This window comes from Cyclopterus lumpus, chromosome 15 (genome assembly GCF_009769545.1).
Source record: "Cyclopterus lumpus isolate fCycLum1 chromosome 15, fCycLum1.pri, whole genome shotgun sequence".
Lineage (NCBI taxonomy): Eukaryota > Metazoa > Chordata > Actinopteri > Perciformes > Cyclopteridae > Cyclopterus > Cyclopterus lumpus.
In genome coordinates, this window is record NC_046980.1 from 11,308,746 (window position 1) to 11,335,491 (window position 26,746).

Genomic DNA, 26,746 nt, shown 5'->3' on the forward strand with positions numbered 1-26,746 from the left:
CAATTTCACATTATAGAAAGGAAAGACATTTTCCCATCAGCAACAGCCTCAGTAGAGCAGAATCCAATGCCCTCATTAGAAATATGTTTCTGGAAAGTTGATGACAAATAGTCTAACTAGTCGTCTTTATACAGATACAGCTGAAATGCTCAGACATTTCCTGTGGAGATTATTGAAAAGACTTGTTGCGAATGTCGTTGTTTCCAAACATGGGGGTCAAAGATCCTCAAAGGAGGCCACAAGACATGCCAGCTGCTTAACAGCATTCTTATAATCGATGATCTCACTGAATAAACTGAGGTGTTTACCTTCCATGTTTGCTGCCTGGTTATTTATGTACAATCACTCCCTGTTAACATGTCATTTCCAACACAGCCCACTATTTACTTTCTTGGGAATATCTGGTTCCTGTGCCATGTTTAGTTGTGCTGCTGCAGAAAACAGAAAAAATATAATCCTAAATGTGTTAGCAGAGCTTTCACACTTGAAACAGTCCATTCATCGTGATCTTTAGAGGAGAAAAAAGTCTTATCGCTGCAACCCGCTGTGCTACTTTGGCACAGAGCGAAAGAGGTGGAAGTATTCGAAAGGTGTGGAGGGTGGGTGATTGGCTCTGTATTTCAAATGCACTTCTGTGATGTCACTCTTACTCTTGGAGGGCTTACAAAAGGATCTGGGGCTCACACTCCTCGACCGAGCTGATGTGCTCTGAATATATCAAGCACACTGTTTCCCTTTGTAGCTTATTCAAATTGCACCTGCTGGTGAATCTCGAAAACAATGCGGGAGAAATGAAGACCAAAAGTTGACATTTGTAATAGCTGTCCTGTCTCTTTAAATAAAATGGAGACCAAAGTAGTGGCAAAGACCTGACATAGGTTAGCTGGTGTTTCTCCTCATTGATATGAGTGGAGAGGATTTCCACTATAAGAAGCAGATGCTCATCATGACACTTTATACAATATGACCTCAAGGCTCACATGCTCGCTTTTCCGCATGATAATAGTGCAGGCTTGGAGCGTGCACTAAACTGAAAAGATGTGGTTATAAGCTCAGAAAAAAGCTAATAAATTCAACCTGAGTTACGACCAACAAAATACAATTGTGAAATATTGTCTGATCTTTTTCTTAAATATATTTCATGTCATTGCCGATTTCAATTTGCTCAATAGCAAAGAAACCTAATACAAATGTCTTCCACCAGAGACAGACATGCTAATCTGAAATATTTCAATTTGAACTGCAGTGTCTTTAAAGTGTACGTCGACTTCATGAGCTGCAGCTAGATGGTTTCAAATGAGCTTCCTCGACACCTTCCTCAGCACAGTTGTCTTTCAAAAAATCAATGCAGATTACGGGTACAGCAGAAACAAACCACAAACTAAAGGTTGTGTATCCTCACGTATCCAGTGTATGTAATGAAATGTGATAGACTTTAATGTGTGAAGTGCTGACTCAGCTCTCTGGAGTTAATTCATAACAGTGCTGCTCCTCGGTATACAGCAAAGACTCTTACAAATGTGCTACCTGTCACTCCTCTGCTATTTATTGCTGCTTCATCACTTTCCAGGGCCAGCAGTTTTTAGAGTAAATGATGAAAGTCAATGAAAATACATTAACGTTACCTATACGAAGGGGCATGTCGTTTTTCAACTTAGTCAGAACATTTCAAAACAACAGTCGACAGGATCACTTTCAAGTATTTTGATACCGGTGTGACGCTTTTGATTTGGTTCCTCTCTCACATTACATATACGCATTCATCCTTTTCACATACTTGAAAACATACTGCTTCTTGTGTGTGGTTACACACTGTTCTAGATAGGAATCCGGTTCAGACTTCAGCTGAAATTTAGAGACGATATCCAGTGAAATAAATCAATAGTATATGAGCGGTTGAATCACTTCTTCAAGATAATGCTGACTGTTTGTTATTTACCAGTTAGAGTTTTGCTTCCAACATATGTCTAGTTAGACTGAGCATATGTAACATTTGCAAAAGTATATCATATATTAACATATTGGAGAGAGAGCTGTTTTGTGTTATTAAATATTGATTAACTCTTAAATTAGTTGTACCCCATTTGTCCATATTCTGACACTGCTCTGCATCATGTCTCTGTGCAGGGAGTGCAGTAGGTTTTTCGGGGACGACGGGCTCACGCCCAAGGTGTTTTTCACAAAGGTAGCTCCTTTTGGCCTGCTGTGGATCCTCACCAACTACCTGTACCTGCAGGCCCTCAGGAAGATCAACACAACAGACGTGTCGGCGCTCTTCTGTTGCAACAAGGCCTTCGTCTTCCTGCTATCCTGGATTGTACTTAGAGATCGCTTCATGGGGGTCAGGGTGAGTACATCTGCCTGTGTATGAGAAACAGCTTTTTCACTTTCTGAGAGAAAATGTTCCCCACTGCATCTTTAATTAAAGACGAGTCGGAGTCAAGCACAGGTCCCCAAAAGGAAAGTGGATAGTAAAACAAGGATTTACCCTCCAGGCTACTCACTTCCCGTGGGCATATACAATAATAATGTACACAAATCCCATGAAATACATTTTGCTACACTTATGCCCACGCTTTGTAGTCAAATTATCAATGTAGCTTTTGGATTTGGAAAACTACAACATGGAATGAGATTAACCTTTCATTGGGTGTTTGATCATCCTCATTTTATCTTGAACACCACAGTCTCAAACTGACTAAAGTCAATATTTTAAGGCAAAGGCTTGCTACGTTGGATAACACAAGATAACCTTCACTTGCCTTTGGGCTTCTTACTGTGTCTCTCTTTGCTTTTGGTTGAGAGAAAGAAGTCCACTTTTTCTTCTAAGCACGTATGGTCAAGTGTTCTATTTTTGCTCGACAGTTCACAAAAGAAATCTGCTCATAGGGGTCAAAGATCCTCAAAAGATCCACGGTCGAGTAGAAAGCATGTTACCTCCAGTGATCACTGTGTCATTCAAATGGTGTGTGTCTGTTTGTCAGTGATTTGATCCAGATGAAGAGCGAGGAGGAGGGGAGTGAGGCTTTAGCTTTGCGAATAGCGGTAGCTCCCGCTCTCCTCCCACTGTACTCCTCAGATGCTTTCATATCTGCAGCCGTCCTGCATTCTGCAGAATGGCTTTCCCCCGGTTTTCTTTCACACACTCACAACCAACCCATCTCTCCCTAGTGCATGCCCCAACTCCCCACCCCCATTATATGCGATGAAAGGCCTCAGTAAGAAACAAATACTGTAATAATCCTGCTTCTATGTCTTTCACACCCCCAGCTTCTCTCTCTCTCTCTCTCTCTCTCTCTCTCTCTCTCTCTCTCTCTCTTGCTTGGTGGCGGGGATTGCAGTGTTTGGATGTCTGCAGCAATGCAGTGGATCTTGGACGAGTTTGTCATGAAAGTGAAGGAGGGGAGAGAGAAAGCCGAGGGATGCTAAATCGTCCTTGTTAAACATGATGATCGGGGTTGTTTCAAGGATTTGTGTTCATAATAAAACATGTCATTTTGAAGGCAAAGTCAGAATAGACAGGTTAGAAGGTCCTGCAATTAAGTGAAGAGCCCTGTGGCTGGAGTGCGACATGCGTTTGGATTTATCAGTTGTAAAAGGGGAGTTCAGCCGACAACACATCGCATAAGATACTCAAAGTGCAGGTGCCGTGACCTCCTCTGACCCTCACATTGTACGGAAACAAATACCGTAAAGAAACTAAATCACCTGCACAGCAGGGGTGCTGACCTTGTTAGCAATCAGTCCGTCAAAATGAATAGATGACAGAAGGTAAAGCCGTGACAGACAGACAGCCTGCAGTGTAGAAACAGCCATTTTGCCAAAAGGTGCCGAGAGCTTTGGCCAAGCAAAAGCACACGGCTCATTTATCTTCCCGACAGCTCTTTAATGCAGAGCTAATCCACTCAGCTGGACTGCAGCACGTCCCTTTCGCTATTCTTCAGCCGGACACGCATGCATTCAAAGATTCAGCAAAAACAAATTCTGCAAGGTGAATGAAGAATTTCCGAGACTTATTGAGACCGGGATGAAGCAGATGGTTCGGTGGCATTTTGAATCTGTGATTGCAGGGAGTGGGAGTGGGTGTGAAAAGTGGTGGATCGAGGGGGCTATTCGGTTTGTAAACATGATGGCAGTGTAACAAAAATCAATGTCAGACTATCGAGCCAACATTGTAGAAGTTGCCAGTGCGATGTTGGAAACAATTGTGTTATGAATCTGAGGTTTCATTTGAGAGTTTGTACAGTGGTGGAAGATGTACTCAGATCCTTTACTTAAGTAAAAATACTCTATTACAAGTAAACATTATGCATTTCAAATCATGCTAAAGTGAAAGTACAAAAGTCTTATCAGCTTAATTTACTTAAAGTATTAAAACTAAAAGTACAGATTTTTCAGAATATCTCCCTCTGTGACTGATATAGTATTATTATATTAGTTATTACCTTAAATAAATACAAAAAAACTAACAAACATGGGAACCATTAAATCTTTTACAATGTACTGTATTTTATTAGTTTGTAATGTTTAAAAAAAAAAAGTATGGTATTTCTCTCTGTGGAGTTTAAGTATAAAGTATAGCATTAATATGGAGATACTCAAATAAGGTATAAATACCTAAATTGTACGGTTCTTCAGCTACTTTGTAATATTCCACCATTGAGTGTGTGCAAGCGTCTGGCTGTATGTGAGAAAACGTCTGCTGACTAAAATAAAACCCACATATTAATTATATCATTACAAGCCTCGTCCCGTGATGCTTCTGCGGTGACAAACAATGTGCCATGTGTGCCTGCTGTGTCCCTGCACAGCAGTAAAGGTTCACACGTCTTTATCGCCACTCTGCGAGCAGCGTGTCGTCCATCCGTCATTCGCTGATGTTCCTCCTTTTCTCTCTCTTTCTCTCTCTCTACAGATAGTAGCTGCTATCTTGGCCATAGCAGGGATTGTAATGATGACCTATGCTGATGGATTCCACAGCCATTCAGTCATCGGTATTACTTTGGTGGTAGCCTCTGCTTCGATGTCTGCACTCTACAAGGTATTTATTTGCATCTGATCAGTTGTAAAGAACATTACTCATAAACCTCCCGTGTAGTGACACCTTCATCTGCAGTGAAACAATGAATATAAAGAAAACAGCTTAACATATCTATGAATAGTCTTTTCTTATGTAAGAAATCCTGGATTAGCTCCCTTCTACTTATGTAACCAGGTGGAAGAAGAGAGGAAGAGATTATGAAATGTAAAACTGAGCCGACAGAAGCATGTGATTTGTGAGCATTTGGTTGCTGGCCTCGGGCTGCAATGTCCTGATGAAGGAGGTTACGGGACACATCGTTATATTTTGACGGAGCTCTGGTCCTCTGCCCTGCTGTCTGTGCTGCCTAATGTGATAAACAGACAGCAGCGGCCTTGTGCCAGGGACATGGCAAGTACTTGGCAGACGCACCCCTCTGCAATATCCCTCTGCTCCTCAAGGGGGCAGATGTTGTGCTTTCATTACTCTCCTCCCTATTTGTCCTCAGGTACTCTTCAAGATGGTCCTGGGCAGTGCCAAATTTGGAGAGGCTGCACTCTTTTTGAGCATCGTTGGAAGCGCCAACTTTGTTTTCATCAGCTTTGTGCCGCTCATCCTGTATTTTACACATGTGGAGTACATCGGCTCACTCGCAGACATCCCCTGGGCCTACCTCTGTGGGGTTGCAGGCCTGTTGTTTGGTATGGAAAAAGATGATCTGTGAAGAAATGTTGTGCTTGAATCTGATAACGCAACGATTATGCAACTAATGAATATCATTTTGCCGGTTTTGTGGTTTCACACCCTCATTGTGTAGCCTGCTGCTCCAATTGTGCTTCTTTCCACAGCTTTCAACGTCTTGGTGAACTTTGGCATTGCGATAACATACCCAACATTAATCTCCCTTGGCATCGTCCTAAGTGTTCCTGTAAATGCCAGTAAGTCCCTTGGCTTTCCTCCCAGACCTAACTTTTTAAATACGGCAGCATTAAATAATTAATAGCTGTAGCTCAGTGGGGAGAGTGGTCGTCCCGTACCCGGTTCAATCCCCGCTCTCCCGGTTAGTTGCATGTCGAATTGTCCTTGAGCAAGACACTGAACCCCCGGCTCCCTGGGCGCTTCACTGCAGCCCACTGCTCCTTAATAATTAAGGATGGGTCAAATGCAGAGAAGAATAAAAGTGTACATTAATTCTTTTTTTAATTTTTTTAAAGTAATCATCTATATTTGATGAATAGAATATACATTTAAAATTCTCATTGCATAATTTTCTGTGACAAACTTCTTTCACTCCTTTCCCTTTCTATATTGATTGTTTATATTAATCCTATCAATTCCTGTTACAATACTTACAAATTCCTTCATAAGCTGATACTAATGCATCATCTTTATTTGACAGTGGTAGACCTCTACACATGTGAAATTAACTTCAACACAGTGCGCCTCATTGCTGTGTTCATCATTTGCCTGGGTTTCCTCATGCTGCTGTTACCTGAGGACTGGGACCAGTGCATCATCCAGCTCAGCACAAAGCTGCGCAAGCGGGACGAGCCAGCAGAGGGCAGTGCAGAGGCCGGCGCCACCACAGGGCTCAACTGGAGAGGGAGAGCCAGGACCTCCATGTCAACATTTGCACATTGACTCCATGACATTTTACCATGTAAACACATAACACGTACCTAACACACAGACAGACGAAGGGAGGGAGACACATTAACACCTCGTAAGGCCAATGCGGAGGCATTTGACCCTCTGCTGACCTGCCCTCTCTTTCGAGGAGCTCTCTGACTGGAAAAAGTATCTCAGACTGATCAGTAACATTTCGGTCAAAGAGGGAGATGCAGGAGACACCGACTGTGTATCATTCATTTGGTGTCCATTCCACACAGAAGTTATTAGAGTTGGTGCATGGACATGGACAATAATAATTGTTACCCTTCTTATCCAAAAGATCATCAGGTATGATAAAGATTGCGTCATGTATTATTTTTACTCTTAATCATTCCATGGACTCACTACATCCTTGCGCCTGGGAAGACTTGCCAACTTGCCTGATATCTTTCAGTTCTGAGAAAAAAAAAAAACCTTTGTGGAGGCAGGCCTAACTCCATGTGGACTCGCTGTCCTTAACATGTACACATTTACAGTACACACCTTTAAGATCCAAAGAAGAATGCCTAAAATGCTAAATGCCTGAAAACAAAAAGGGAGGCCCACAGTGGCACCCCTCAGGTGTAAACTTAATGACAAACACCTGCCTTTCGCACTGTACATAGCTGTGTATCACACCGTGGAAGTCCTGGAGCTGTGGACCCAATGGGCTTGTTTGGTGTGAAGGGACTTGTCTGAACACCTGAGGATCAATCTGAGATGAAGAAGCTTTTGCAACCCCTCTCGGTCTGTCCATCCTGAGAGGTCAGGTCCTTTTTGGCCACACTGATTGGCCTCCTGCAGTTATGTGCTTTCCTCGGGCTAAACTCCCACTCTGTCGATGCTGACAACCATTGCTCAGGCTCACAGTTAAGTCAGGAGAGATCTAAAAACCAGTAGCTCTATTGCAGAAGTATTCAATGCATGAGATGGTTGATATTTTGTTTTGCAAAACGTGAGAGCGCTTCCAGTCCATCCATAAAGCCACACATTTTCTGTTGCTGAGACAGCGGCAGTAAACAGTTTATTAACCAAGCAATATAGGTAATACATGTATTAACAGGACATGTATTGTCATTTAAATATAATATAAAATGTGTTTTTAACTGTCCGTAAGCTGTCAAAACTATTAACTGGCCCATATTCAAAATTAATGTGTCAGGTATACAAATCTGTGGATGGACTAAACACACTAACAGCTTATCAGACTGACATGAAAACGTGGAACTACCCCTTTATAGCTTTGAACATCGACCATAGCCATCACTGAGCCTCCCTTTGAATTGTTATCACGTATAACTTTCTAGACATACAGTATATGCACAAACTAATCTGCAGCAATTATCACTTATATATATTTTTTTTCCTGGTGAAAAAAAAAGAAAAGAAACAGTGATGTCTCACTGTGGCTTGAGAGGAGGTGTGCTAACACATGAGATTAACTCCCATTTGTCTGCCTCTGCTCGTTGTCACAAACTGTCTTAATGTATCGGTTTCCATCAATCACTTTTCTGAGGCAAGATAACAACCAAGATGAACCTGCGATGGAAGAAAGGCCGACGCCTTGCAAAGCTACTTGTGGTAACTCTGCCTTGTTGTGAATGTATGAACATCACTCGACCACACATGATCGTGCCATCAGTTTTTTACACACCACAGACTGCTGCAGAGACACTTTAATACTATCCTTCTTGTACTCATCTGACTGAGTTTTTTTGGAACAAACTCTTAACTCATCTTACAGAACTTTTTATATGTGTTTGCGTTTGGTTGCTGACCTCGAGAGGACAGTGAGAGACATCTGCAGGACGCGCATGCCCATACTGTACGAGCGGATGAAGTCCACTTCACTGCCTTTTCTTTCTTTTGCAATAGAAAACATTAGCACTGTTTCCCATTGTCATGATCTATGACAAATTATAATAATGTATTCCTCTGGAATTATTGCTAGACATAAATGTAAACCTTTGTAAGGAATAATGATTTTTACACTGAGATGCAACATAGGATTATCACATTTGAGGAGGAAATATTTAGAGTGTGACGAAATGATGGGTTTATTAGATCAACTGTTGGGTGTCTTCAAGTGTAATCACATGTAATATATATAAAAGATTTCTTTTCAATACATTTCCCTATCCAGGTTTGTTTTCTAAGCACTGTGTGTTACAGTGAGATCACTGTAAATGGCCACAGGCAACATGACAAGTTGAAACAAATGCTCTCTGCTAGAGATTAAACAATAATTTGATTGATCAACATGAAATTAATCTGCAGATAATTTTGATAATCTTTTAATATATTTAACATTTTACTTGAATACTAAATTAGTTGATTGACATAACTATAATAGGCAACTATTTTCATAATTGATTAATCATTTAAGACTTTTTTGAAAATGCCCCCAAACATCAAGATTCTAGGTTCTCAAATGTGAATATTTGCTGGTCTTCTATGACAATATCTGAACCAAATGATTAATCAATTGGCTGAGAAAATACCAACAAATTAAATCAATATTTTTTTAGTCCTATAATAATGTTGCTGCAACAGCATCTGCAGGTATAAAACTAACAAACATCATGCTCTACTCTGACTGTTATCTGTCCATAGAAGAAAGTGGCCTGGCGCTCCTTGGTCAGAGCAGAGAAAGGTAATCTGCTGCCATCTTGTGGCTGCGAGGGGACCTGCAGGCAGTCCGCCCTTCCTTCACCTCTGGCGTCTTGCCACACTGAGAAGGACGGGGAGGTAGAGTGATGTTTGAAGCCAGTGCTAATGGTAAAAATGGAGGAGGAATACTTGGAGTCATCGCAGGTTGAACCCTCTGAGCTGGAGGGTTGACTCAGATGGGTGGTGGTCAGAGTGCAGGGGTCACTGCTCCTTCCGTCATCTCCCCCTCCTCTGACCACCCCTTCCCTGCCCACCACACTCCCCAGACGTGCCCTTATTTTTTGCTTCAGACTCTGAAGAGCGCCCTGGAAACGTTTGCTCAGCAGAGCGTACAGCAGCGGATTGATGTCAGAGTTCAGCAACACCAGCCAGTACGAAAAGGTAACAGCAGAGGGGGGGACGAGGCTGGATTGGCCCGAGATTGCAATTTCTGTGGCCTGAACCAGGGCCACGCCAATATATGGTGTCCAGCAGAGGAAGAAGGCTAAGATGACCAGAAAGAGACGCACCAATCCATGGTGGTTATGGGAGTTCTGCAGCGGTGTCTGGGAGGCGCTCTGAGCCAGGAAGGAGAACAAACGCCTGAATGAAGGGCTACTCTGCTCCGTTGTCGATTCAGGGAGAGAAGGGCTGATATAATCCCCCTCCTCTCTACTGACATCAGACACAAACTGTCCACTCACATGATAAATCAGTGTTGAGGGGCTGCTGTGGAGGCTCCCGCAGTGCTGGTGAGTGGAATCACCGGGAGCGGCGGCAGAGCTTGGATTCCTGCTGCGCTGGACAGAGTCCTCCAATGTGTGAATTCTCCTGGCATGGCTACGAGCCACCTTGACAATGTTCACGTAGCAGAAGAGGATGACCACTGCCGGGATGAGGTAAGACAGGGCAGCCATGCAAGCTGTGTAGCTGGGACTGCTGGCCCAGTTGACTGCACAGCTGAACATGGGAACCACATAGCTGACAGAGCTCCAGCCCAGCAGGGGAGGACAACTGGTCACCAGAGCTTGCAGCCAGATCCACAGGACCACAGCACACGTTCTCCACAGGGTGCAGCGGGAGTTGTAGAGCAGGCAGTCCATGATGGAGTGGTAGCGGTCGAGGGCAATAGCTGCTAATGTCAGTACAGAGGCTGTGCAGTACACAGAGGAGGTGTAACCCACGTACAAGCAGAGGTCCTGTTAGACAGGGGAGAGACACAATCTCATCACATGCACACACACACACACACACTCACTCACTGGACCAAAACAAAACAGGTGTTATGAGGTCAGCTTTAGGTCACGTCAGACACTAATGCTGCCATGTAGATGACTGAAAAGCATTTTTGATATGACTGGACAGAAGTGACGTACAGTACAATCCACCCAGCCACGGTTCATGATGGACAAAGCAACAAAAGGCATCACTCCGACGCCCACCAGGAGGTCACTGATGGCCAGGTTCATGATCAGCACCGACGTCACCGAGTGGAAAGTCTTGGTTGCAGCCACAATAACAATAACAAGGATATTACCTACACAGAAATACAGCAGTTTACACACAGTAGTAAACCTGTGATTTATTAACTGAATCAGAAAAGTGTGGACAGTCAGAATTTGATCTCTGCTCTAAATAGCAAGGAAATAAGCATACAAATATATATTTTATAATAACTATTTTGATATGTTGTACAATACAGCACTGCAGAATGCTGAACCAATGACTGAGTTAATTGTGAAGTTGTGCGCGTATTTAAGAAATATAACTAGAGGGTCGTTTTTTTTCATACAGATAATTATGGATACATTTGTTCAGGCAACAGTTAGCCGTCGGTTTGGCACTTTCAAATGTCAATAATTAAAAGCCATGAGCTTCTGACTTTCTAATTACTCATCAAGCCTGCAGTCATAAATGCAAGTCCTTCAAAAAGGGAAATGGGAAACTTACTTAAACCATGTAGTTTCAAATGTCAAATAAGCCTTTTATTAAAAATGGTTTTACAACACTTCAACAATTAAGTCGAAAAGCTCTGCAGTTCTTTTCCAAGTATTTTTGATTAACTAAAGAACACAAAATATGTATTAAATGTCGTGCTGGGGGATGGATGACCACCAGCCAAGTGATATTTCATAATCTGGCACACAAAATTCTTAATGTTTTCTGAATTATATTAATAGCATAAGTAAATGGTGTATTAAGCACTAATGAAGCCATTAATTACAAATCATTTATTAAAACTGCCAAAATGTCAAATAATAGGACATTTTATCCAACACAAGATATTAAGAATCTTCCATTTGTGCAGACATAAAAATGTGCTCACTACGTTATGCGGTGATGTTGAGGTGATCGTAAGTTTATTATTGGAAACTTTACCTGCCACAGCGCACACACACATCAGCACCATGAGGATCTCCAGGACCAGCTGGGTCTGCCTGGACACACCGAGCCCCGCGCCCTCCGTCCAGCTCACGTTGACCGCTGCTGCCGCCCGCAGGGACACCGACCAGGAGCCGTCCAGGTCGTCCATGTCCCACCCAAAAACCACGGCAATCCTCACATGATGAGTCACGTACAAGCGTGACTTGACGGAAAAACAAACGAGTGTGATCAAATGTCCTCCATCTGCTCCCCCTCTGGTCGGACGGTCTCCAGGTGAACCAACTCCTTTACTCTGGGAGGGGAGGGAGGAGCACGCACCAACAACCTACTGAACCTTTCTTTAACCCCCTCACTGCGTCCTTGATCGAGGCCATCTCTCACCACAATAAATGAAAAATACATGAACGTACATTGAATGGATAAAAATGTCGACGTTTTATTTATTCAACCATATCAACAAATAATTATTTAAAATCCCAAACGGCAATGAGAACACAAAAGTAGCCGTTATACATTATGTATAATAGTTTCCTGGGTGTGGACATTACAGTCCAGTCATGGTGCCACGAGGAATAAACTAATTGCTCATATAAACAAGGCACTTCCCCTTTAAAATTAAAAATGTTCATTAATGCCTGCAAGAGATTGCCTGCATTAATATAACAGAAAGCCCAGTATAATATTTAGATGTAATAACCAGAGCCGATCTCTATTCATGACTCATTAAAAGGCACAAGAGCAGCACTGATGACTGCTGACCACATCAAAACCAGACAACACACGGCAATCCTTTGAGTCCTTTCAGTCTTGCTGCCAGAGAAGAGCAAGTAGGGCAAACAGTTCGAATGGCATGTCCATGGCACCGCGCTGCTGGTTTCCTCTTCAGTTTTCAGGTTTTGGAGTTGACTTCAGCTGAGCCAGAGGTGAGATGTTGCCGTGTATATTCCCAAATCAGCAGGGCAGCGCTCACATGCACGTTGAGTGAGCGGGTGACCCCTTGTTGAGGGATCTCCACACACACATCAAACATTTGAAGTAAATTGGCAGGAATGCCTTCCCGTTCATTGCTGTAAGAAGCAAAAGAGAAGGACAATATACTGTAGAGTGGGACAAAGACACAGGAATTGTACAACATATAACCAGGTAATTAGTGAGCTTTACAGGTGCTGATGGGTCTATTTTGTTAGGTTTAGTTGTTCGCTCATCTTCAGTCAAAGCCAAGTGGTAGTTGGCTCTAGCTACATACTCTATTTATTTTACAGACGAGAGTGGCATTAATCTTTTTGTCCTATACTAAAAAATAATTCCTTTAAAATTAGATTTTCCTAAGGGAAGAAAGACAATTCACCACAACACCCACTGGAGTGTAGAGTAACCACAAAAGAGACATTTTAGGTGCACTTCTGTGCTTTGTCAAAAATGAAAATCAAATGTCATGAAAGTAAATTCCACGGCAAGACATGCATTGGAATCTAAGGCAACATTGACTTCATATCTGTTACATAGCCATCAGTGTAACCCTGATGTGTATCATATGTACAACAATCCAACATTCTCTGTGCCTGGATCTTTCTTATTTTAGCTTTCGTTTGGCTTAACAATGCTTTCCAGTTGATTTCATTTAAGAAACCTCAGCATGAGCAGCCAACTTAATCCTTCATAATTTCCACAATCAAGCTTTTCATACAGATGACTCAAGAGCTCAAGTCCAAGAGCAATTCAAACTGTAATCAGGTGAATATAGACTGCGACCCCGCATTATGGGTCATGCAGAGCAAACACTAAGAGGTAATGAGTTTGGCGAGTCCACAGAGGGTGCCACACAGTAAGAAAGCCTGATTTGATGAGCTACATTTATAGTGAGTGCAACTGGGTGAGATAATGGCGTGATGAGAGATTAGAGCTGGTCATGCTGTGCTGGGGAGAGAACAGCTGTAAGAGCAGAGGAGTCGGCTCACATGCGAGGCGTTTAAGCTAACAGCACTACTCACGCCTCTGTGAGTGAACAGGGTAAAACAGGACACCTACACCGACGTGATAAATATTAATATCTCCCTTCGCTGCCAGACCAGCTGCACGACTGCAGTGCACATTTAGTAAGAAGAGGGAATCATGATGCCGTCACAAACTGCACAAGCTCATAATTAGTCATGTTCACTTCTGAGTCGCTACAAATGGTTTAATAAAACTGATAGAGGCCACAGGGAAGCGTCACAACTCAAACAACACTAGATGAAGGTTAAGGTTTTTCTGCTGGTGTCATCACACATTTCCTGTGTTCTCCTCCTCAGGGGAGAACCAATTACAGTCCAGCATGCCCCGACAGGTACACCATAGAGAGGAGAGGCGCAGGCCCCGCAGGGAAACACTCTAAACTGGTTAGATAACATTAATAGCTTTGTCATCTCACACTGTTATCCAAGTGAAAGTCAAACTTGGGCATGGGAAGACAGAGGCTTGCATGTATTTGTGCTGATTTAACGGATTGGGAGTAGGTCCCCTCATTGAAAAAATAGTATTCAATGCTGTCAAACCTCTGTTCACACTGCTGGTATGAAATACTGCAAAATATAAACTGCAGTAAGAGTTGGTTGGGCTTGACTTGCTGAGACAGCTTGTACACAACCCAGTCTATCTGTTCCCCTGTGGTCTGAGATTGTAATTCATTACCTGGAAGACAATAGGCCAAGTGGGAAAACTAACAAATCAACTTCAAAACACACCAGAAACCAGAAACGGTGGCGGGCCAAGCTATTATCTTTCCACTCATCCAGGCTTCCAGACCTTCCTCTCCCAGGCAATGTTCTCCAGCTCTTCCGGTCTAACTCCAAAGCGTTCCCAGGTCAGACGAGATATATGATCCTTCCAATTTACCAGTTGGACGTGCCTGGAAAACCTCTAAAAAGGAGTCGTCCATGTGGCATCCTCATCAGATGCCTGAACCACCTTAGCGGGTCCCTTTTAACAAGACAGCAGCGCCTCTACTCAGAGTTCCCTTTGGATGTCTGAGCTCCTCACTCGATCTCTAAGGCTGTAACCAGCCACCCCACGATGGAGGCACATTTCGTCCGCTTGTATCCATAATTTTCCACAGCCCGATGTCTATAGCCTTCAGCATCTCAGAATGTCTCATTCAACCCTGGCCGCCTTATTGTCGAGGAGCTTTTTGACTACCTCAGTGACCTCTGCCAAAGATACGAATGGTTCTCCCCAAAAGACTTCAAGCACTGCCACGAAAGACGTGTTGGTCTGGTTCAGGAGTTCCTAAAAGTGCTTTTTGAGAGGTGGCGATCCGTGTCCCGAGTCTGCGATGCCAGGGGCCCCCATGCCTAGGTCTCTGCCTTTGACTGCCGCCTGGCTCACAATGCACATGAACAAACGCTTATCCCTGCGAGTGGTGGGCCCAGAAGGAGGCATCTCCATGTAGATTTTTAGGGCTGTGCCCAGCTGAGCCCCATCTGGCAAGGACTGGTCATTGTCAGCAAACTACCCTCCCAGGTCTGGCTCTGGAAGAGGACCCCCCAGTTTCCCTTTTACAGGCAAAACGCTACAACTCTTTTCTGGCTGACTCATATGGGGTCTGTGAATTGCTCTTGGTCTGGTCCCTCCCCTGGGACCACGTTGCCTTGGGAGAACATACCAGGAGCTATTGATCCCGTCAACACAGCTCCAAGGTTCATTAGGGCACACAAACCCTCCAACATATTAAGGTGGCTATTCGTTATAGGGGCCACCCTCTTGTTTGCAACCCCAAACCTTAAAATGCATACATGCTTCGGAAACATACCCCAGAAGTAACAGGGTCTTCTCGGGGAACTGGTAGTCCTGGAGGCTCTGACTGTTGGCCGTCTGCTCCACTCCAACAATACAGTACCCTTCACTCTTCTTCACCTGCAGGAAGTCTGTGAGCTCCATTGGCTTCACCTGATTAACAGATACAGATCATAATCTTAGAGACGACTTAAATACGTTTTTCTTTTTAAACAATGATTCACAAAATCAAGATCAAGCAACGCCTTTTAAGCCTTTTTCACCTTTGTGAAAATCAGCTACTCCAGCCTGTCACATTGTAATCTCATCAAAAGCATGTGTTCACTTGTTCTGCTGCATACAGAAGATGAACAGATGCGCCCGATTTGGATGAACATCAGGGCATCGGCAGGTTTCAGAGAGACAGAAAGCTCAGAATTGAGGACTAAAGGAGGAGCTTGGCTGAAGCTCAATGGAGGTAGCATTTAGCATCCACCAATTCTAAATGAGAAAAGGAGATTGTTCCTTAACTCTTAAAACGTTAATGCATTAGAATTTTTCAAGATCACGACCAAAACACACAGCAAGTTAATGTATAAAATATTAAAAAATATAAAAAGCCTTGAGGAAAACTACAGCTTCCGGCTGCACTTGCTTTGGCATCCATCTGTTCGGTCCCCTGCGTGCTCTCAACATTTATTTTAGATTATCACTTTAACCCTGAGCTTACCCGGTCAAAATCCATGGGGGAAAACTTAGACAGAGTAGACATCATGATCACGAGAGTAAGAGGTGAGATTGTTTTATGCACTTTACCTCTAATAGAGGAAGCCACAGCTCAGACGAGACACTCAGGGATTGAAAGTGTTTGTCACTGACGTGGCGGAGGCTATCCAGAACCAGAGCGCTAGCCCCAAAGATCTCACAAGTCCTGCACAGACCTAAAGCGACAACAAATGAGGACAAAGTGTGATATCAATCGAAATATGAACTGAAATATCCCCACAATATTTTGGAAAGAAATACACTGACATCTAAAAAGTAGGAAGGGGACTTTTTAAAATAATTTATTTGGCAGCCAGTGGCAGCGATGACTCAGCGATGGCAATTTCAAGTAAAACATTGACAGAACTGCCAAGCTAATGTTCTTGCTTACATCATCCAGTATCAATATTGGTTTTGAAAATGGATCTTTTCCTCTATAAACAAATTCTGATTGATTCAGCCCCTTATCATCCGAGACAAAAGAAAATGAGTACACGTGCAGAGAATATAAAATAGGAGTGTCTGTGATTAAAGCTGGGCATTCCCTGTCTAAACTGAGCATAACCTGATTAGAGGGCTCAAGTGATTGGTTTTAGCAGCAGCTGTGTTTGACCCCTTTGCCCAGATCATCATTGTGAAACCAAACAAAAGCCTGTAATGTTAGTCCTTCACAATATTGCGCAAATGATGGAGAAATGTGCAAACATTTACGTAATTTTCAGACGAAGAAGAAGTAAAGACGCAAGTGGAAAGAAGTGCTGCTGCTAACCTCCTAGATTGGTGGGCTTATCGATAAGGGAGGCTACCACCAGCAGGGCACCATGCAGTTTGCCCAGTCGAGCAGCCCTCTGTTGGGGAATCAGCTGAAGTTCAGGCTCCTGCTCCTGGATCCCCAACCTCCAGGGAGTGATCTTCTTTTGCACCTCGGCCCAGCGTTCCTCCTTATTCTGCTCGCCTGGGAGATACAGCACCACGGCCACTCAATCAGAGATCAAGTAAGATCATGGTATGTTGGATCAAGTAGTCCTGCTGCTTGTTAAAGAGGATACCTTTGTCTTGCTGGATCCAGTCTCCAGGCTGTAGCTGGCTCAGGTCAGGAGCAGGATTTCTCAAAGGAAACGATGGACTTTCAGAGAAACATAACACTTTCTCAAACTTCCAGGGTGGAATCCACTCATCATCAGCCATCTCTGACAGACTGGGGAACGTATAGAATATGGTCTAGCAGAGAAAAACATAGATAGAAAACAAGTTTGTTTGTGACACTGTTGCCGTATTTTAGCCGGCTTAATTTGTTCAGCAGAAACATACGAGCAAACCTCGACACTGTAATCCCTGACAGGATGAAAGGCACCAAAGAAGAAGTGCTCCTGAATCCTTGTCCAGTTCTTGTTGGCATTTCTAAATGGTGAGAGAACAAATACATACTAAAATAAATACATTAACACACTTTTAAATACTTTTTGTAATTGTTGTAGCTGTTCCACTCTCACCCGGTGCTCTGCATGGCCTCGGCCTGGTTCAGACAGGCCTCGATCACAACGGACAGCCCCCCCAACCCACCAGCCCCTTCCTCTGCCTGGACCCCGGCCAGGCTCCACACCCTCTTTAGGGCCAGTAAGGCATACAGACGCACACTGAAGTTATGGTTGAAACACCACTGCAGGATGATGTCCAGTGCTTTACGCAGATGCACATCCTTTAACACACACAGGGAGAGAGATCAAGTAGATATAGAGATGTGATGCGAGGAGAATGTTGAGTGGCGAACAATCATCAAAGGCTTCACCTTGTCCTGAAGGTGAGGGATGATGACATTGAAATGTACCAGGACTGACAAGAAGGTGCAGATGCTTGTCTTGGTCTTGTCATGATCCTGTGCAGAAAAAAAACTCAGAATAATGTAACAATTTGAATCATGATGCCGTATTTTCTGGTAAGTGGGTAACCAGAGTGGGAGCTCACCCTGTTGAAGCAGGCCCAAAAGCTGTCAATGTGATGTGGATAGTGGACGAGGATCAAAATCATCATCCACTCGATCTGGTATTTGACTGAGGCATGGTTGCTGCAGAATCCAGCTTCAAACACACAGTTTAGCACAGTAGCAACAAACTCCTGCACACACACACACACACACACACACACACACACACACACACACACACACACACACACACACACACACACACACACACACACACACACACACACACACACACACACACACACACACACACACACACACACACACACACACACACACACACACACACACACACACACACACACACACACACACACACACACACACACACACACACACACACACACACACACACACACAGTCAGTATCTGAGTGGTTATTTCCTGTGTGATTGTAAGTATGAGTGTAATTGTCTTACCACTCTGAGTTTGGGCAGCAACAGCAGCAGTGTTTGCCATACTCTGTTTTTGACACGATGTTGCAGGGAGTTGCTATAGTAACGCACTTTTGACTTTGATATGTCATTATCCTAGAGTGAAGGGTGAAGGAAATAATAGCAAATCAGTGTGAAATGAGCTGCAACTGATGCTCAACCTATTGTCGTAATTAAAAAGTGCAATTCAGAATATCATACAACAAGTATTTGTTGCAATACATGAACGTAGTATTACAAATTTGTTAGAAATCAGAATGTTAGGAGAGAGGTTGAGATATTTTAAAGGTTGAAATATAAAATGTCATGATCAACATATCCGGAAATATTCTCAGATGAAAACAAAAATCAATGTATAAAAAGGGACATAAAACCTTCAGACTGGTAATAACTGAGTTATTGTTTATTGACTTTCATTGGAATTGTGTCATGATAATATAATCATGTGAAAATAATGAACAAAAAACAGTTAAATTGTTGCTTTAAAGAGTTGTGTAAATGGTTGATATAAATTATATTGTTTTTTTGTTTGATTTTGCATACATGCATGAAATTGGGATAATATTAACACTATAAATAAGTTTGGGACACTTCCCGAAGAGAGCCTACCGTTTTTAACAAATCCATAATGAGTTCCTCCATCAGTCTTTCATGCTGCAGATTAGAGGACTCCAGGTGGCTGAGGAAAGCGAGGACACAAGTGCGGGGCAACTGGTCGTCCCTGTTATCACTGGAACACACAAGTTGAAGAGTGAAAACATTTGCACACCAAAGGAGACCTCTGGTGGTACAATCCTAAATCACAGCCATAAAGGAGAACACAAATTGCTCCATGGAGAACTGCAGCTCACCTCGTAACTGCAACATTGGCAGCACACTCTTCACCGAGTCGCTCCACATATGTTTGGACATCCTGGATGAGCCTTTAAAAAAAAAAAAGTTTAAAAAAAATGTAAAAAGCCCGGAGAAACAATTTAACAAATCGGAGAAATTACGTTTTAAGTTACCGTTGATCTCTCCTGAACACTGGTCCATAGACACATGCCTCTGTAAGTATGTTGATGTGGCTGAAAACACTAGAAAACACAGTGTTGTCGCTGTCTTGGTCTGTGGGCAGCCATGTCTGACAGCAGTGTTGAAGCAGCACACCGAACACTCCGCTCTTCGACTGAGACAGCTCCATCAACTCAGTGGCAATCTAAAAAAAACAATCACATCACACACATACATACATGCATGTATTGTATTATATAAAAGGTATTGCCGAGAGTGCGCCACACTTCCTTTCCAAGTCAACCAGCCTGATCTGAATCACCTGTTTCAAGGCGGCCAGAAGCGTCGGAGCAGAAGTGTCCGTCAGCTCAAGCAGTTTACGGTGGAAGGCCATGGAGATGAAGCCTTTAAGGGCCGGCCAGAAGTCATGGGCGTTCGTGCTCAGTCCCTGCACCAGCTCCCAGCTCAGAGTCACAGCTTCCACACACATGGGCTCGTCATGAAGTAGTAACTGGTATCCAAACATCACCAAACCAGACACTTCATTAGATCACACTTCATCTGATATTACCTTAGTTTTTGAAAGAGATTGTTTAGACTGTAACGGCGAGGAGCTCCTTGTTAAACGTTGTTTTAATTGCTTAAATGTGACCAAAATTTACTTTGGGACTCACGTGTGGCAGCACTGTCTCTATGAAGGTGAGTACAGGAAGAACCAGGTCACTGGGCAGCAGAGCCAGGGCCTCCACACCGCAGCTCAGAGCAGCCTTGAGAGTCTCGGAGTCATTGGAAATCTCTACGGACTCAGGAATCCCAAAAGCTTTCATCAGGAAGCTCAGACAGATCCACTGGTCCCGCATAAAATTGGCGGCTATGCGTCCCCAGTCCTGCAGCAGGAGACCCTGCTCTCCGGCATCACTAAAGAAAAGAAGGATTATACTTTACCATGCCGGTCTGGTGTTTATTTATCGTACACTTTTAGGCTTACCGAGTACTCTAAGCAGACTTTCACTGACCTTGAACCGTCTCCTGTCTGCGGTTTTTGCAGTCGTTTATTTAAGTTCCCCAGACTTTGGCAGGAGGATGACACTAGATTGTAGAAGTAGTCATTCAGTGATTTCAAAGCAGAAATGGTCTCCGATTGCATGTCAATCACTTCCGAATCCACGAGACCACATACCGTAGCCAGGGACGCCATAGCGACCGCTCTAGCCACCTGGTTTGCCACAGAGTGGGTCTGACAATGGAAAAATAATCTGTGTTACATCATCAAGCAACCAAACTGATTTATTATGATATTCCTGCCTGAGATATGCACCTGCTGGTTTGGTTCTTGCAGAACCTTGATGCTGTACTTGATGAGTTTAGGGAAATAGGTCTCCTGGATTTGACTGTGGTGCTGTGGTGTAGAACGGTACAGGATCACAATCTGCCTCAGGACACACAGATACAGTTCTGCACGCGCCACATCAAACAGCTGGAAAGAAAACAGCCCCTGTACATGTCAGAGATAGCCACCTGGGCAATATATGCCAATTGAAGTCACGGTGACTCGCTTGAGTCGTCATTTACCTCCTGCAGTTCCCCAAGCAGCCGCCTCAAGATGAACTCCTGGATTGGATCGACAAGTTTAAAAATTAGCCTCTCCATGGCAACCATCACGTTGTCCACTGTGGAAAGCAAAGGGGGGAGAGTCGAATGTCACAGTCCTTAACCACTTAATATATGAACCATGTCAGGAAATACTAGAAGCACACTGCTACAAGAAGACGCAAAGAAAAGTTAAGTTTGACTTTTGCTCAAAGTGCCTTGAGAATGTGAGCAGAATTAATGAAGGACATCAATTGCAGAGGGCCAAGATGTGATGCTAGCTAGACTAAATTATATTATGACGGTCTTTTAAAAGAAACTGAATAAGACTGAATCGATGGTAAATTATTAAATATATGGATGTTCACCACATGAACATAAGTTGAGAGTAGATGTGTTCATTGCATGAATGCACCTATACATCTACTGTAGCTACTGCTTATGCTCGAGGGTGGACTTGTGCGCTATAACAATGGATTAGTGTTGTCAACACAAACCTTGCTCCTCTCCGACACGCTCACAGCTCGGTGTTCCTCCAAGCTGAAACAGTTGAAGCACGAGCTGCAGGCTCTTGTCACTCTTACGCAGAGGCAGGTAGAGATTGGTGCCGACTCTGCTCAAGGTGTCCAGCAGGGGAGACAGCAGTGACTCCAGAGTGGTGCCGATCTTTGCTTTGTTATGGTTCCGTTCCATGTCCACACACAGAAGTACGGCCCTGGCCAACTTATCAGCTTCTCTGGAGTCGGGCAGCCTCTCGCTGAGACCTGAAGAGCAGGGGAAACTAACTTAAACAAACTTATCCTACACACAGATAGAATCATTCTCTTAATCTATGACATTCTCACTTCAGACTTACCCAAGCTAGCTGGGACTCGGAGATAAGTGAGCATCTCGCTTTGAACATATCCTCTTACAGTTTCTTTCTTTGTGCAATCTCCATCCATAATCCTGGGTTTGAAACTGCCCTCATTGTCCGACAGCCAGGCACACAACTGCAACAATGTCACAAATATGTAGGGTAGAAATTAGTCCATCTTACAACTTCCCTAAAGTCTCAATGTAACGCGGCCAAATGTTCCTTTAAATGTCTCCAACACATCGTACCTGATTCCAAATCTGCGTCCTTCTAGAAAGTGACTCGTCTGCACGGAAATGCACCAGGAAACTAAAAACATCATCAAAGGTCACTGCGCTCTGAAATTAGATTTTTTTTCAATTATGCTATGTATGAAAGCACAGGGGCTGGACAAAATAGTAGAAACGCCTTACAATGCAGCATAAATGCCGTACGGTGAGTTAGTATTTAGGTCTTTGTTGAGACTGTTGGAGGGAGGAATTAATTAAAACTTGACATTTGTAATGCTGAAGTTTTTCCGGTTGTTATTACTGAGCATATTCCTGGTAGGGATCAGCTGAATGTATAACCACTGATCCTCTTTGACAAAGCACCTTTCCTTTGTTTGTCACACGTTTTCATTTTGTTGGTGAAGTTTCCTTTCGCCATTCCGATTTTACATTACATTTAGAATTAAAAAAATGAGACAGGCATAAAATCCTTACATTTTATAAGGTGAAAATAGCAATTTTTTGATTAATTGAGAATCAAAATGGTTAGTAATTCATTTTCTGCAACACATCACTACCTGTGTGGTCATAACTTGACCCTCTCCATCATTGACCAAAAGAAACTGAATAGCATATTAACTTAAAACAAAGAACAATAAACATAATGATCATCATACCGTTTACAATAGCACTGTCATATCAAGTAATAAGGTGTCTCAGTTATTTTAATATTAAGTAAACTATTCATGTCCTACCACTTTCGTGAGACAGAGAGCGCTATTCAGCAAGAAGCACTGAGCGGCGCCTCTCAACAGGACCTGATGGGTGACCATGGTGCAGCGCAGCACCTCCCTGTAAAACACAGCAGATCAAATGAGCTTCATTGACAAGCTACAACACCGTCTGTGTGACTGTATCCATGACGAGGTACCTAAGAGCAGTGAGCCCCTCGATCCCCAGCAGTGGACCTGGAGGCAGTTTGGATAGAGCCTGGGAGAGGAAGAGGAGGGGTGCTGCACACCAGTGCTTGCTGCACAGCTGCTGAATCATCTGCAGCAACATGCGGCCTTCAAAGCAACAGAGACGGGGAATTACATTTTTATCCACGAGACGCGAGTCAGAGCTTTTTTTAAAACATTTATTCTATGCAGCGTCTGATTTCCCGTACCTCTATGCTCTGACGGTAAACTGGTAAAAAAGGTGGTCATGAAGACTTGCAGTTTCGCCCCAAGCTCAGGGCACTCTCCTACACTCTGCCCAACTGACCTGCATGTGGACAGATTGTGGGTTAATGAGGCCTGGTGCAGAAACACTTATATAATATGAGAATGACATAACTACACAGAACTCCCTGCTTTGATTTAGTGTCTTGACGTTTCGATTTCAAACACTCACTTGTGAAAGAGTGACCGTTCAGACAGAACATCCATAAAAGGGCCAACGATGAACTGAGGAGCAAAGCAACAGAAGAGTTTGCAATCTAATGATTTCTGTGGCATTGAATGAATAAGTCTGAATCACATTGAAAGAATTGTGTCGGAGACTGTACCTGAGAAAAGGACAAAGCAAAGGCTGGCTGCTGGAGGGCCTGCAGCTCGAGTAGATGACACACTCCCTCTCTCATCAGGGATTTATTCTCACTGTGGAACATCCGCTGGTACACACACAGCAGCCAGGAGGGGTGGAAGAAGACTTGACCTGAAGCTGCGACAGACAGAGCACTGATAAAAAAGTGCAGACCACCAGGTACATAACTTTTTTTTCCTTCTCTTAGATTGCCTTTGTATCTTTATTATATTTTCAAGTGAATAAAACGTTTGCAATTTAAAACAAAGCTTTTGCCCTTCATTTATTGACTTCAACTGAAAACTCTCCTAACAAGTGGTTCTAATAAGACAATCAAAAGTGTGTTTATGAAATTGTCAGTAGTTGATGAAAAGTTAAATGGTATCAGTTCAGCTTGTTTGGTTAATGGAGAACTAAAGGGTGGAACTGTTCCCTTTTGATCATAAAGTTAGAACAGTTCCATCACCTCATCTGACCTTCACCAAAACAAAACCAGAAATATCTGTAATAAGCACGTCATTTGCTAGAGAAGGCTGTAAAACAAATCTTTCCAAATAATCTTGAACGTATTTTTAAAAAAAAAAGTATTTCCTTATATTACCCAAGTTTAGTGTTACCTTGACTATCATTTACTGTTGTTTGGATCAACGTGTCTATTCTGTTAAGAACTGGCCGGACGACATGAATCTGCAGCGGAAAACAAGACAGAGACGAGCAAGATTACAAAACTGTGTCACGATTCCCATTTCTGAACTGGTAGCAAACCAACAGTCATGTGGGATTTTCTACCTGGTTTTCCTCGAGGGTCTCCATCACCAGTGCGTAGTCCTCCCAGAACTCTCTCAGCAACATACTCCTGCTAGGGGCCCATTTGAACAAGATATCTGTAACAAGCCGCCCCCCACCCACCAAAGGGAAGGTGAGAAAAACAAACAAAACATCACCAGTAAAAACTTGAAATCATTTCCAGTGTCAGTAAATCTGAGCACGTTATACCTTCCTCTGATGGAGAGAGAGGGCAGTCAAACCCCTCCTGCTCTGACAGGGACACGCACATTTTTAACAGGTACAACGCCCTCTTTCGTGACACGCAGTCCCTGTGAGTCAGTCCATCTTGAACCATCCTCCAGAACTGGACGCACAGACGAGGGTCGAGGTCACAGGACGAGGGAAGGCTGCGAGGCTTCAGCAGGTGGTCCGACAGGGCGGTCAAACACAGCAGTGTCCGCTCCGTGACCACAGGTGTGCGGTCAGTGGAGTGCCAGCGGCACATGTCCTCCAGGATCAGCTTGAGGACGCTCGTTAACCTCGCACCGCTGCAGCATTTCAGGACAGTTAAGAGAAGCCTGACTGTGATTTTAGAGACCAGCGAATCTGGGAGCGTTTTGATGCAGGACAAGGCATATGACAAGGTGGTGAGCGTGAGCTGTTCGTCCGCGGACAGAGAAGGCACGAGAGCGGCCATGACTTCACTGGCAACCTCCACACCGAGTCGACCTGGACCGGGCATTTCCTCCTCCGACTGTTGGAGCGACCGTAGGACCGACAGAGCCACTCGCCCCGACACGGCCTCGTCACACAGCGGGACACAGACACTCACGAGTCTGCAGGCGGCAGCGGTAGTCTCCCTGCATCGCATGCCTTCGCCGGCTCTCGTTGACACCTTGGAGAGAAGAGGGAGACACTGGTTCCAAACCACAGAGTTGATTTTATCGACAATAGATCTTCTTTTCGCTGCTGAAAGCGGTGTAGTGTCCGACTCGGACAGAATGGGTCCGAGTCCTTCAATGAAAGCTGTCAGCGCCTCCACTCGCTCCGTCCCCGGCCATGAGTCACTCGGCCAGGTCAGCGACTCAAACAAAATGTCGTAGTCAGGAGAGCTGGACAAGACCGCGTCAATTAAAACGGAAAACATTGTGAAGCGCTGCGACGCTGCAAGAATCGAGGAGGCTCTACTCGCAGCATCCACGGGCAACACGTTTTTCCAAACGGAATGTAAACTTCCGCAAACGTAATCGCAAACTCTCGCGAGAAGTAGGAGTGACTGTAAAGGCAAATCGAAAAATATATCATATCAAATATTTAAGCGCAACATTAACACTTGTGAACAAGTGAAGGCACTCAGTTTCTTTCAGTGGGATTTAGAATTTATTCTCGCCATAATAAAAAAAACACAAAAAAACGTTGCTTTAGATAAAAATAAATTGTTCAGTATTGTAAATTGCTGACAGTTGTTGAAAGTGTTTACAGACTTAAAACTGTTCAAACTGTGTTCAAAATGGCATCAGTTCAGTTTCAATCATCATTTATGAAACAGTGACAATAATGTCTGAGAAAAAGACAGAGAAGCTTTGTCTGGGAGTTACATAATACAAAAATACTGGAGATGCATTCACTCGTTACAGAAATAATGCTTTAAAAATACTTTCGTTGTAATTACAACATCGGGGGGAGAGGTAAGAATAAAGACGCTTTGGATGAATGCATTAACAGCTGTAAAGAGGTTACATTTTCCACATAAGCAGGTACATTTCTGTAGCAGACTACTAGGAAAAGCATGACAGTGAACACTATACAAAAATAGAGTATATTATAAAATATGATTAAAACAAACACAGTATAAAGAAATAAGGAGGACAAACATTAGCACAACGGCTTCTGCAGTTTAAACAAGGACATGTAAGTGTTTACATTAGCAAGGAAAATGTCAAACGTTGTGCCCCCGACATTAACCCTATTCGGACATTTCATCAGCATGAACTTATAAAATAAAATGAGAAATGTCATAAAATAGTTTAAGTATGTACACAATATACAACAATAATAAATATGCTCAGTTTACCGATTTAAATGTTGCTAAATTAGATCTGTTCTCTTGAGACATTCATGTGTTAGC

General features: G+C 43.4%; 2 protein-coding genes across 3 annotated transcripts in view; one reads left to right on the forward strand and one right to left on the reverse strand.

Moving 5' to 3' along the window:
- Positions 1-8,724, forward strand: part of slc35f3b (solute carrier family 35 member F3b) — a 41,383-nt gene extending 32,659 nt beyond the window's left edge. The window contains exons 4-8 of the mRNA XM_034552621.1: positions 2,128-2,347; positions 4,916-5,041; positions 5,529-5,721; positions 5,869-5,958; positions 6,420-8,724. Of these exons, the coding sequence (XP_034408512.1) occupies positions 2,128-2,347; positions 4,916-5,041; positions 5,529-5,721; positions 5,869-5,958; positions 6,420-6,661 (871 nt within the window). The 3' untranslated portion in view covers positions 6,662-8,724. The remainder of the gene's footprint in view (positions 1-2,127; positions 2,348-4,915; positions 5,042-5,528; positions 5,722-5,868; positions 5,959-6,419) is intronic.
- Positions 8,725-12,111: 3,387 nt separating this feature from the next.
- tarbp1 (TAR (HIV-1) RNA binding protein 1) lies at positions 12,112-26,689 on the reverse strand. 2 transcript variants are annotated; one of them, XM_034551796.1, is made up of 29 exons: positions 24,847-26,689; positions 24,640-24,734; positions 24,468-24,537; positions 23,834-23,988; positions 23,680-23,732; positions 23,453-23,550; positions 23,216-23,351; positions 23,040-23,136; positions 22,324-22,413; positions 22,076-22,211; positions 21,717-21,983; positions 21,202-21,299; positions 20,948-21,106; positions 20,646-20,866; positions 20,304-20,547; positions 19,952-20,140; positions 19,644-19,834; positions 19,488-19,559; positions 19,246-19,366; positions 18,622-18,732; positions 18,185-18,334; positions 18,009-18,095; positions 17,713-17,918; positions 17,539-17,620; positions 17,269-17,440; positions 16,989-17,174; positions 16,271-16,395; positions 15,492-15,628; positions 12,112-12,771 (listed from the first exon to the last, which is right to left on the reverse strand). In XM_034551796.1, exons 1-29 carry the CDS (start codon positions 25,763-25,765, stop codon positions 12,594-12,596), a joined length of 4,845 nt encoding a protein of 1,614 aa, XP_034407687.1. In that variant the 5' UTR covers positions 25,766-26,689; the 3' UTR covers positions 12,112-12,593. The 2 variants fall into 2 exon arrangements, 1 of the variants encoding a protein (XP_034407687.1); XR_004611134.1 differs by lacking the exons at positions 12,112-12,771; positions 15,492-15,628; positions 16,271-16,395 and having other exon boundaries at positions 17,060-17,174; positions 17,531-17,620.
- Between the last annotated feature and the right edge of the window lie 57 nt (positions 26,690-26,746).

What these genes read in the sequence shown, in the direction of transcription:
- tarbp1 (XM_034551796.1), bottom strand. Translation starts at nt 25,765, where the DNA reads ATGTTTTCCGTTTTAATTGACGCGGTCTTGTCCAGCTCTCCTGACTAC. An exon ending in GGACGCAGATTTGGAATCAG is followed by an intron (nt 22,212 to 22,323) that starts GTACGATGTGTT and finishes ACATTGTTGCAG; the next exon opens with TTGTGTGCCTGGCTGTCGGA. An exon ending in GAGGCCATGCAGAGCACCGG is followed by an intron (nt 17,621 to 17,712) that starts GTGAGAGTGGAA and finishes CTCACCATTTAG; the next exon opens with AAATGCCAACAAGAACTGGA.